This window comes from Micromys minutus (assembly GCF_963924665.1).
Source record: "Micromys minutus genome assembly, chromosome: 19".
Classification (NCBI taxonomy): domain Eukaryota; kingdom Metazoa; phylum Chordata; class Mammalia; order Rodentia; family Muridae; genus Micromys; species Micromys minutus.
The window spans coordinates 10,584,285-10,597,167 of NC_137954.1; the positions used below are offsets into that span (position 1 = coordinate 10,584,285).

At 41.5% G+C, this 12,883-nt stretch overlaps 1 protein-coding gene across 2 annotated transcripts in view; it reads right to left on the minus strand.

The window, feature by feature from the left end:
• The window catches only part of ORC2 (origin recognition complex subunit 2), a 33,501-nt gene that overhangs the window by 754 nt on the left and 19,864 nt on the right, over positions 1-12,883 (minus strand). The window contains exons 8-16 of one of the 2 annotated variants that reach the window (XM_080933420.1): positions 12,382-12,572; positions 11,655-11,753; positions 8,785-8,894; positions 7,337-7,469; positions 5,381-5,477; positions 4,237-4,371; positions 3,092-3,263; positions 1,502-1,563; positions 195-313 (exon numbers count right to left, since the gene is read on the minus strand). In XM_080933420.1, coding sequence (XP_080789546.1) covers positions 195-313; positions 1,502-1,563; positions 3,092-3,263; positions 4,237-4,371; positions 5,381-5,477; positions 7,337-7,469; positions 8,785-8,894; positions 11,655-11,753; positions 12,382-12,572 — 1,118 coding nt within the window. Of the gene's footprint in view, positions 1-194; positions 314-1,501; positions 1,564-3,091; positions 3,264-4,236; positions 4,384-5,380; positions 5,478-7,336; positions 7,470-8,784; positions 8,895-11,654; positions 11,754-12,381; positions 12,573-12,883 lie in introns of both variants that reach the window. The other variant, XM_080933419.1, reaches the window with a different exon arrangement.

A 12,883-nucleotide genomic window follows, 5' to 3' on the forward strand; every position in this document is an offset into this window, starting at 1 on the left:
TTCCAAACGGCAGAGGCTTTCAGTCTATGGCTTCCTGGCCTCTCAGAAGCAAGTGACACTACACAGTACCATCATTCTCCTGTCCCTTGGCTCCAGTGACATTCTTTCTTTCCCCCTTCTGGCTGCTTCACTTGCCTTGTCTTTAGTGCACAGGAAACACAACCCCAGACCCCAGGCTCCAACAGAGTCCTTACCTTCTTCGTTCTTATAAGTCTGTGGTCCCTAAATTCAGTTAACTGGGCGCGGAGTGTGAGATCACTGTTAACAAGGAATGCTTCCCGGCACTGCTGGTAAAAATCTTGAAAAGAAAGTCCTGGAGAGATAAAAAGATGTACATTAATCAGTATTTTGTTGGCTTGAGTTTTGTTTTTTCCCACTTTCTTTTCTTTTTTGTTCCCTTCCCTGTTTTATTTTTTTAGATAGGGTCCCACTATATAGCTCTTTCAGTCTGGTGCCATTATGTAGACCAGGCTGGCCTGGAACTCACAGAAATCCACCTGCCTCTGTTTCCTGAGGGCTGAGATGAAAGGTCTGGACTACCATGATGAACATAATCAGTATTTTTTCCCCTTTTAGTTTTTCAAGACAGGGTCTCTCTCTGTGTAACTTTGGCTGTCCTGGAGCTTGCTCTGAAGACTAGGCTGGCCTTGAACTACATAGCATGTAATCTCGTGGGCAGTTTTAAGCAGTACAAATTGATTTTTTAAAAATGTATTTACTTTATCACTGCCCCCTTCCTGACCACCCCTTCCCACAATCCTTCTTCCCTGAACTGGAGGGGGCACCCCCTGGGTACCTCCCAACCTTGAAACATCAAGCTGTTGTGAAGCTAGGCACTTCCTCTCCCACTGAGGCCAGACAAGGCAGCCTAGCTAGTAGAACACATCCCACATACAGGCAATAGATTTTGGGACGGCCTCTACTCCAGTTGTTTGGGACCCACATTAAGGTCATACAAACTGACTTTTAAGGAAGGTAACTAAAAAAGGGTGATCAGAAGTTAGAGAGATGGCTTAGTGGTTAAGGGCACTGACTGCTCTTTCAAAGGTCTTCAGCTTAATTCCCAGCAACCATATAGTGGCTCACAACCATCTATAATGGGATTCTATACCCTTTTCTGGTGTGTCTGAAGACAGTGTACTTACATAAAACAAATAAAGAAATCTTTAGAAACATCAAAATGTTTGTACACATTAACATATTATAAAGGGTAACAAATAAGTTGCCCCAGATATGGAAACAATAAAACTGCTAGACACACATCCATAGTTCCAGTAGTGTGTGGAATTTTAAAAGTGAGTCTGTTCTAGTTCCCATTAGCACATAATCTATTGAGTAGTATCTGTGTAGATGCTGGATGTGGGCTACAGGTTTGGACAGACATACCCTCCCTCAGAGCAGCCCCCATCTCTGCTGTGAGAAACGCAAGGCTCCCAAGGGACTCTACAACAGGGAACACAGAGGGACAGAAAGTCACATTAATTATCACATATGTTGGTACCGATGTAGGAAGGGCTGTCCTGGTTATCCAGCTGGAACTTCATAAGTAGCCTGAAAATCCCCCTGCCAAAACAGAAAAAGTCAAATCAGACTCAGTAACTATTCTGTGTAGCAAATGTAAGTAAGAACATCAAACATTCAGCTGAGTGTCACTGCCTTTTGTTCCTTTCTCTAAGAAAACCACACCCTCAAGGAAAAGCTTTTCTGTCTGGGAGCTTGCCCTCCCCCCCATCCCACATTTTCTACAATAAAATCTGAGGCAGGTCTGCTGACACTCTGTGGTCTCAGGCTGCTTGAGCACAGTTGCAGACTTCCGTGCTATGCTGGTGTGACGGCACAGGCCTTTAGTCTCGGAACTCAGCAAGCATAAGCAAATCTCTGGGTTGTTTCAGGAAAGTCAGGTTCATACCCTGGGTTCCAGGGCAGCAAAGACGACACAGTGTGAGACCTTGTCTCAAAAGCATCCAACCACATCAGCAACAAAGACTCTCTTGCTGAGTAGCATAGCAAGTACCCACCTCACACTCACCAAGGAATACAACAAAAGCTCTGAGTTTGCTCTAGTCACATGAACGTTTTTGTTCAGAAACATAAAAGTTGCCTGCATGCATGTAAACAAGTATGTCATGTAAGTGCCTGCTGTATTTCCCTGGAACTGAGGTTACTAATGGCTGAGAGCCACCATATGGTGCTGGGAATTGAAGACCAGAAACAGTTTTATTTATAACTCTGAGCCCAGGCCCTAACAATTTGATTAAAAAAAAAAAAAAAAAAAAAACTATTCTGGTTTATTGGTCAATTTCATATGCTAATATAGAATATTTTGCCTACTATATAACCCAGTATTGGTAACTATTTTTATTATCCCTTTTAACCCTTTACAGCAAGAAGGTAGCTTGGTTTCTGTCCCAGTTAGTGCTCATTATCAACCTGGCACAGCCTAGAGATACCTGAGAAGGGACTCCTCCTAACTGAGGGACCTCTCAGATCACACTGCTCTGCAGGCACATTTGTGAGGGCAACGGCCTATACTGTTCACTGATGGAAGAAGGCCAAGCCCACTGTGGGTGCCACCCACCTTAGGCAGGTGGGGCTGGGCTATAAGATACCTAAGCATGAGCCTGAGCAAGCCAGCAAGCTTTGTCCTCCATGCTTTCTGCCTGGGGTTCCTGCTTGAGTTCTTTCTCTAATTTCCCACAATGGTGGACTGTGGCCTGGAAGTGTAAGCCAAAGAAATCCTTTTCTCCCCCAGGTGGCTTTTGATCATAGTATTTATCACAACTAATAGCAGGATCACACTAAAGCAGCACCACTGAAAAGTTCAGCAGGACATCCTCAACTGTACAAAACCAGTTTTATATTTTGAAGAGCCTTGTACATTCAAAGTCAGTGCTCTACCACTGGTCTCCATTCCTAGTCCTTAAATATACACACTACTTATTTTCCTAGTGGTTCTGGGAGTTGAGTTCAGGGCATTTAGCATGCTAGCCAAGCACCTGACCACTGAGCCACATCTGCAGCCCTAAGTGTGCATGTGTGTAGGTGTATATGTCTTTATATATACTATCTTACTGATAGTTCTCATTCTTACCTTGCATTGGGGGTAAGGCTTCGTAGGACATGGATCAGAGAACTGAGAGGTAGAGATCCAGACTGTTTAACCAGAAGGGAATTCTCGTAGGAGGTCTCTTCAGTGTAAGGACTATATGTAGTAGTTTCATACCACAGCCAGTTATAAAGACTCTGCTTTGCATGATCCCACACTACAGAACACGATCAAAGCAAAGAATTACAAATTATTCTCATACAGTCATGTTACATGAGATTTCACTGCAGCAAAGAAGGAAGAAACATTAAAGGGAAAGGGCCCAAAGGCTGGGAATGCAGCTCAGGGTAAAGCACATGTTTCAAGTAGACCAAGTTCTGGGTTTACACATTGTATTCAACCATTTCCTTTTGCCACTTCCTTATATAAATCTGCAGCTCACAATCTGCTTCCTCTGTCAATCAATACCTCAATCTTTTTATTTGGTTTGAGACAAGGTCTCATTATGTAGCCCAGGCTAGTTTCATATCCACAGTCCTTTTGCCTCAGCCTCACAAGTACCAGGGTATGAGCTGCCTTACTCGGACAGCATTGGTTAAGCTTTAATTGTGCCTTAAATACAGCACCATCAGTAATTCTTATAAAACATACTAAGGCAGTTGGGTACAGTGGCACACATCCTCAATCCCAGCAGGTGGAACTCCGTGAGTATATAAAATAAACCTTAATGAGGAGGCTACAGAGACGGCTCAGTGGCTAGAAGGCTTATTCCTGCAGAGGACCAATGTTCAATTCCCAGCACACATGTATGTAATAGTTCACAATCACTGATAATTTTAGTTCCAGGGATCTTATGCCCACGGGCTTCTGGTATATAATAAACACACACAAGCAAAATATATATATAATAAATAAATAAATAAATATTTTAAACTTAATTTAACCTTCCATTGTATCATTATTACATCTTTAAATATGTCAGATGATCGCTGGGGCTTCAGGCATAGTAGGATGGAACCAGAACAGGCCGACACTTCCTCATGTGACTCAGATGCAAACGGAAAGCACTCTTACTTACAATAATTACTTTTTAAATCAAATTGAGACCACCTTTTTGACAAGTTGAAGAACAGCAAGAACATTCAATAAGACTTAAGAAGTCTCTCGAGGAGAGACAATGACAAACTTACTAAGAGGCGCGTTGAGGTGGTCAATGGATGCTATGAGATACACGTTAGGTAATGAAGACAACTGTCCGAGAATTTGCTGGCTACTGTCTCCTCTTAACATTTGGCTGTCCAAATTGTGGATGAGAAGGAAGAGTTCTAAAGAAGAATCTAAAACAAAAATGAACTCAATTATTTTCAGTGAGGACTGTAACATCTTTAACACACACAATGCCTAGGTATTAAGGGATATGTCAAAGTAAGGTGCTAAGCAAGCATGTTATAAATGAGCAACAAGGGCTGGAGAGATGGCTCAGTGGTTAAGAGCACTGACTGCTCTTCCAGAGGTCCTGAGTTCAAGTCTCAGCACCCACATGGTGGCTCACAACCATCTGTAATGGGATCTGATGCCCTCTTCTGGTATGTCTGAAGACAGTGACATTGTACTCACATACATAAATAAACTCTTAAAAAAATAACTGAACATTAATCTGGAGCTGGGGAGCTGGGTCAGGTGATAAACTGCTTGCTGTTCAAACATGCAAACCTGAGTCCAGCACCATTAAATGACAAAAGAAAACAGCAGCCTGGGCATAGCAGCTTAAATTTGTCATCCCAGGGACTGAGAAACTGAGGGCGTGACTGGAGGATCCTCGGTGCTCGCTGGTCAGCTAGCCTAGCCAAACTCTTAGCTCAGCATTATAGTGAGAGAACACACACACACACACACACACACGAGAGGTGGGTACTCTATGTCAACCTCTGGCACCCATATGCATAAATACAGTCAAGTGTGATCATCACTGCCCCCACGCACACACTTATAAACAGGCACACACACATATACACAATATTAAACATTAAAATATCAGACAAAAATGTGCAAATCTGTTACAGGCAATTCATACCACTGAGGAAAAAAAAGTAAAATTGCTCTAAAGTAAACAGGCCATACAGAGTTAAGATAATTAGGTGTAACTCCTTTTAGCTAGGTGAAATTCACAGAACAAACAGTGTAATAGGGAATACAAATTAATTTAAAGAAATCTAAATTAGAACTGAGTATCAATACTAAAACGATCTCCATCTTTCTGTCTAAAACACTTTAATACAGCTATGCAGTATGTAACATCACAGTAAACACTACAGATGAAGTGCTTTGTGTTACCTTCTTTAAGTCTGTTTACTATCCAGTCTCGCTGATCCAGAACGCTCTGGAAAGTGCCCATATGATTGAGAACATCTTCAGTTACAGAGTTCAGGATCTACATCACAGAAGTGCAAAAGTTCTATAAAATACAACTAACAAATTAATCTTTTTCATAAGTTAAAAATGATTTGGACGTTCTTACAAAATTTAAAAAGCAATTAAACTCTACTAGGTGGGCTTGAGAATTAGCTCAGCTGTTAAGAGCACTGACTGCTCTTCCAGAGGTCCTGAGTTCAATTCCCAGCACCCACATGGTGGCTCACAACCATGGTGCTCTCTTCTGGTGTGCAGGTGTACATGGAGATTGAACATTCGTACATATAATAAATAAATCTTTAAAAAAGATAATTAAAAATATTTCCACTGGGTATTTAAGTATATCTAATTTGTTTTTGGTTGGAGTTTTTTAATACTTAAGGCTAAAAGAAAAATTGCTCAAAATAACCAAAGGAAAACTGGTGCGTGTGTGTAGTGGTGGCAGCTGCAGTGGGGGAGGCAGCTATGAATGTGTCAACAGAAACAATAGCAGCACTAGGGACACTGGAAAGGGATATTACATTAGAACATATCCAATATCCAAAACCTCGCTATCATTCTCAGATGATAATCGTTTGAACTAAAAATGGTCTATGATAATGTACTATAAAACTATATACTTTTTATATTTTTATTATTTTTGTACCAAAATGATACAAAGCTTCAATTTCTTTGTGAGTGTGCTGGCTAGTTTTATGTCCATCTGACACAGCAAAAGTCACTGAAGAGAAGGGACCCTCAATTAACAAAATGCCTCCTTAAGACCCAATTATTGTCAAGCCTGTATGGCATTTTCTTAATTACTGAGTGATGGGGAGGGTCCAGGCCATTGTGGGTGGTGCCATCCTTGGGCTGGTGGTCTTAGGTTCTGTAAGAAAGCGGCTGAGCAAGCCGTAAGGAGCAAGTCAGTGAGCAGCACCGTCCAAGGCCTCTGCATCAGTTCCTGAGCTCCTGCCTGGCCCCCTTTAGTGATGGACTATGATATGAAGTGTAAGCTGAATAAACCTTGAATAAACCTCTCCTCCCCATTTGCTTCCACCTTGTTTGGTTATGGTGCTTCACCATAGCAGTAGCAACCCTAAGGAAGACAGTGTGTGTGTGTGTGTGTGTGTGTGTGTGTGTGTGTGAGTGTGTGTGTGTGTGTGTGTGTGTGTGAGTGTGTGTGTGTGTGTGTGTGAGTGTGTGTGTGTGTGTGTGTGTGTGTGTGCGCGCGCGCTTGTTTGGGTGCACATTTGTGTGTGGGTAAATGTGGAGGCCACAGGACAAACTTGGTGTTGTTCTTCAGGTGCTGTCCACACTTATTTTTATTGATCAATTAAAAGTTTTGTTTTTTTTTTTCATTTTAATATGTATGTAATATGTTTGGGTTTGCCTGCATGTATGTATGTGCAAAATGTACATGCAGTGTCCTAGAAGGCCAGAAGGGAGTATCAGACCCTTTGGGACTGGACTAGAGTTACAGACAGTTGTGAGCTGCTTTAGAAACAGGCTTTAGAAACAGAACCTGGAGCTTGTTTCGCCATGGACGGCCTCTCACTGGCATGGAACTCATCAGATAGGTTAGGCTGCTTGCCCAGTGAGCCCTAAGATCAGCCCTTCCCCCATTTCCCCAGCACTGGGATTACAAGCACAGGTCTTTAAAACACCAGAGTCTGGGAAACTAAACTTCTTCACAGAACGAGCCATTTCCCCTGCCCCATGTCAGTTTCACAGTAAGAAACTCAAAGACAAAGATTTAAAGATCTGCTCTGAATACAAACACATGATCTAACTGGTATGAAGCCTAATGCAAAATCCTTTACATTTAGTGTTCAAAGCAGAAATTTCACCCTCACTATTGAGGGGCCATAATATTACTCCTTTTAATAGTAAACTTACTGATTTCACACTGATGCCAGGAAAGAAGCCGTTGACGACAACATGAATGGAATCTTGAAGCATGGTGGTTCGAAACTTTTCTAGTAAATCTCTCTTGGACCCCAAACCATAAAGCACAATGTTGAACCCAAGGCTGTAAGGAAGGACAACATCTGTAAAATTAAACCTTAAGACTCCTGACTGCCAGCTTTATCACCAACCAGTTTCTTTTAAGCTCATACGGATTGCAGAAAAGAAGACATAAAAGAATAAAGGGCAAAAGGAAGGCCAGATATGTGGCATACACCTCTAATCCAGCACTGGGGAGGCAGGACTGCTGTAATCTTTGAGCTAGCATGGTTTACAAAGCAAGCTCCTGGCTAGTCAGGCTATATGGTGAGGCTCTGCCTCCTGAAAAAATAAATGAATAAAATTAAAAGGACAGGCCAGACCAGGGCACCTACAAAGCTAAGTTGCTGTGTTCACCTTTTATATCTGAGCACTCACTGTCCCAACTGTCAGCTTTCTCTGCAGACCTGAAGATAAGAGAAACCATGGCCAGCCCTGCAACGTTTAAAACAGGCTAAGGAAGAGTTGAAATGAACAGACTAATGTGCAACAGTGAGTCCCACTACAATGTAAATTGTACTTTATTACAGTGTCAGCTGGAAGACCTTCCACAGGGATGGAGCACATCCTTCTAGAAAGATACAGTATTCTGGAATGAAGCAGGGAAGAGGAGCAAAACTGCCAACATTTCTGCCTTCGTTCCCCCAAACCACCATTTTATATCTATAAACTACTATAATATGATGAAATAAACTCTTTCCTCCCCAGGTTCTTTTGGTTATAGTGTTTGATCACAGCAACAGAAAAGCAAACCACCCCACAACAGCGAGAGTGGGAATGGGGGGGCACTTGGCACACACGCCTGACATTGCTATCCTTGGAACCTACTCCCATAAGTTGTCCTCTGACCTCCCACGTGCACTGCAGTACACACACGTTCACTCACAATACAATAATAAATGAAAAAAATAACAATGAAAAAGGGGGAAAAAAATCTAAGGCCTCACATATGCTGTACAAACGCTCTACCACTGAGCACCCCAACCTGAAATCAAATACAGCAAACTAGGGTTTTTGTTTGTTTCTTCCTTCCTTTCTTTTTTCTGAGACAGAGTTTCTCCATGTATACCAGGCTGGCCTTCTGAGTGCTGGCATTAAAGGCATACACTGCCACCATCCTGGCACAGTTTTTGGGTTTTGAGATAGGGTTTCTCTATGTAGTCCATGTCTGTCCTGGAATTCATTATGAAGACCAGGCTGGCCTAGAATTCACAGAGATCATCTGCTTCTGCTTCCCAAGAGCTGGGATTAAAGGCACATGCCACCACACCTGGCAAATCACATTTTAACACAGACACATACTTATTCCTCATTGTGCATGGGTTACAGTGATAACTTACTGTAACTGTAGCATCCATTTACGAAACAGTTTCTCATGCTGTTGATTCAATTGTTCAATTTCCGCAGAAAAGGAAGGCACAAATTTGCTTAGTAAGTTACGCAGAGTTTTCTTTGAAAAAAAGACAAAGTTCTTAGTGAAAATAATGACTTCAATCAAGTATGAACATAAGTATGTCAATTGAATATAAAAAAATACATCGCATACGGCTTTAATTAAAAGCTATTTTAAGGAATTTGGTTCTCTTTATGTATATGAGTGTTCTGTGCATTACTGGTGCATGTAGAGGTCAGAGGAGCACATCAGATCCCCTGGACCTGCAGTTATAAAAGGCTGTGTGTCTACAGCTCCTTTTAAAGTTCTCCTAACTTCAAGTATATAAAAACAACACAAAACTTTGCTAAGTTTGCCTAGAACCATTTAAATGATTACAATACACTCCAAATATAAAGTTTTAATATTTAAAAATATAGTTACTGTAAGATGGCCAAAGTTTACACAACAAATTCAGACAAAGACAAATCAAAGGAAAAAACAAAACAAAACAAAACAGTAAAGCCTCCCCAAGCCTGAGTCTGGGGCTGTAGCTCAGTGCCGGAATGATTTTTTGCAAGTATAAGCCCTGAACTGAACTCTGCATAATAGTAACACAACATTAAAAACAAGAACAATCAATGAAAACCAAACCTGTAGATTTAAAAAACTTTAAAATGTAAGGTAATGATTTAATATGAATTTTCAGAAAAGATGAAAGTTTCTTTATAATTTGCCATCCATAATAAATTTGTATTTGCTCCTTTTCAAAAGCCATCTTTTACAAGTGCTGTGTCTTCGGCGTTTGTTGTGGTACTGTGTTGTGGATATACAAGGCTCCGTGTGAAGGCTTGGTCCCTGGGACTGAATAAGAATTCTACAACTACAACTGGGAGCTAACTAAGTCGTCCCTTCATAAAGAGAAGATAAAATTATGGACACAGGGCTTGGAACAAAAAAATACAAGAAATTATAGAGCAGCATGAACAACAGAAAGAGAAGTTTAAGACTTGGCAACACAGCCTAGAAGAAATATTAGAAATGAAGGCACAGGAAATTGTAGATTAGAGACAGAAAGATGAAAATGAAGATGGGAGACAGGAGCTGGAAAAGATGTTAGAACAAAACATACAACAGTTCAAAGATCAGACTGAGCAGCAAAGAGAAAATAATGAGGTTTGGAAGAAAGACTTGGGAGAATATCTTTTTAGAAGTAATCAATCAAAAAAAAAAAAAAAAAGAACAGCAAACTATCAGAATTGTAATATAAAAAATGTCAAACCGTGGAGGCAGAACCTTGAACAGAGAATACAGGAACTCAAGCAACAGGAGGAGTGGCAAAAGGAGAGATGAAGCGTGGACACCTTAAGGGAAGCAACATGGAAGCCGACGTGTATGTTTCTCTGGCACATCTCTAGCCTGATGAAGTTGTTATGATTATTTCTAAGGGTTTCTATGGGTCTAATTTATCTTTTCTGGATGGGCAGTTTGTATCTTTGTCCGCTGGTTGTAAGCTTATTGTATAGAGGTTTGTGGATTGAGAATTCAGCTCTGTCCTTCTACCATGTAGGTTCTGAGAACTGATGTCAGAACTAAGTTTTGTGCTAAGTCTTTACCTTCTGAGCCACCTTGCTGACCCTAACACACTTTCAATACTGAAGGTTACAATCAAACTCCCAAATATCAGGTCCCATAGTTTTATTCACACATTTAAAAGATAAATGAGACTCATCTTAAGCACTCATGTCCTTGGTGTTTAGAGCAGACAGAGCACAGAAAGCAGCACCATCATCCTCGGTCACTATACGAGGCTGTGAGAGCATTTACTTGAGTATGAACTTGTGGTGTTTCCTTCATCCACACACTCATATCTGAAATGTCAATTTTCAGGCAGACTCCAATACACTGTCCACACCCTGTCTTGCTTTGCTGCCCACTTCTTCTAACTGAGTGGGGTATGCTTCCTGACCCCAGAACTTACTTTCAGCCATGCCATCTGGTTCGCCAAAGACAAGGCACAAGTAAGATTGCCAGTGTTTACCCAAGGCTGCAGAGGTTATTTGCTTTCCTCCTGAAGTCTCTACAACATCATAAGAACACGCCTCAGCCACCTGACTGGTCCAATAGGTCAGACAGACACCGGCATAGCCTAGATCTGCTAACCTTGAGATAACCCACAGGCAGGAGAAGTAAATGCTCATGCCAAGTCTCTAGTCCCTCCCTTCCCCATCATCAGGCTCTTGCTCCTGGAGGCGACCTGCCTGAAGGGCTCATCTGCCCTTGGATCCACTTAGGTTTCTTGCTTATAAAAGATAGATGGCAGACATTAGTATTTCTATCTATCTATCTACCTATCTACCTACCTACCTACCTACCTACCTACCTACCTATCTATCCATCTATCTATCTATCTATCTATCTACCTATCTGTCTATCTATCTATCTACCTATCTACCTACCTACCTATCTATCTACTTACCTATCTATCTATCTATCTATCTATCTATCTATCTATCTATCTATCACTTATTTATTGCATTTGTGTGAGCAGTAGGCCACATTCCCAAGTATGCAGCATCCAGAAGTTGGGCATCTTCCTCAGTCACTCTCAACCTTTTTTATTTTAATGGATTTTTAAAAGTATATGTATGTATGTATGTTTATGCACCAAATGTGTTCACGGTGCCCAAAGAGGCCAGAATAATGTCCACAGTATATTAGCATGTGTTTTACTTTATCAGGGAAATAATTCTGCTCCTGCTCATTTCCCTCCAAATGTGCTACTGATGTATTTCAGCTCACAATAAACAGAATGCTGGTAAGTCCCTCATAGCATACCTGATCCACTTTAGCTCTCTTCAGCTTCTGCAGTGTTCTATCAGATGTTAAGACCTTTGAACTACTATGGGCTTCAAAATATTCTTCTACCAAGTCACTCTGAAATGAACAAAGGAAAGTGAGGTCTGAGTATTTCAGATATTTGTGCTACATAACACATATATATTAGTTAACATTGAGCTCAAGCAATTCTTCTGCCTCAGTGTTTCCCAGATAGCTGGAAAATACATGTATGTGCCAACATGCCTAACCAAAACACCTCACTGATAGCACTTCTAAAGGAATAGCGTGCTGGCCAAGGATCAAAGGTCATTTAATTCTACTGACAAATGTTAATGACTCTCATAAAACACAACTTAAAAATAGACTAATCAGCAGGGTGTGGTAGGTGCACAGTTTTAATCCCAGCACTTGGGAGGCAGAGGCAGGAGGATCTCTGTGAGTTCAAGGCCAGCCTGGTCTACAGAGTGAGTTCCAGGACAGCCAGGGTTACATAATATAGAGACCCCCATGTATATTACAGCACTGACTATAAATACGCACCCAGAAGTAAAAAGAAAGTTCAAGGACAGAAACATGTATGTGTGGGAATTCATGTGTAAAGCTAAGAAAACCAGACAAGTAAAGAAAGCGGCTGCTGGTCTCTGCTGCCGACTTGCCCGGCTGGCAGCTACTGCAAGGGGACTGCACAACTCTCCTCTGAGGCCCAAGGCTCCGGTGCACTCACTGCTTTGTCTCTTTTCCTTTTCTCAGGCAGTTTCTCTTTGGAAACAGGAGCTGGAAGTAGTCTATTCTGAACTCGACTCTTTTGAGAGCCCCTGACCACATCAGTGTCCTCTTCGTCTTTTGCCACCTCTTTGTCATCCTCAGAGCTGGAAGCAGAATATTCACTCTCACTGTCACAGTGAGACCTGGATGCTGCAGCGGGACAAAAGCAGTTGGGAAAATTTGACAGGCTGAAAGAAAAGCTATCTAGGGAAACCAAGAATGTGGGCTTTGAAGTAAGAGGTGTTAGTTACAATTTGGTCACTACTTCCTTATAATTTCACAGCTAATTATATACATTCTCTAAGGTCTTAGCAAACCTGACTAACCTACTGCCAAGTTATACTGGAATGAACTGTCTGAAGCTGCCTTCTATGCATGCACAGATGCACAGGTTGACTTCGGTGTCTTGATCACTTCCCATGTTATACATTGGCAGGGTTTCCTGCTGACCCTGGAACTGG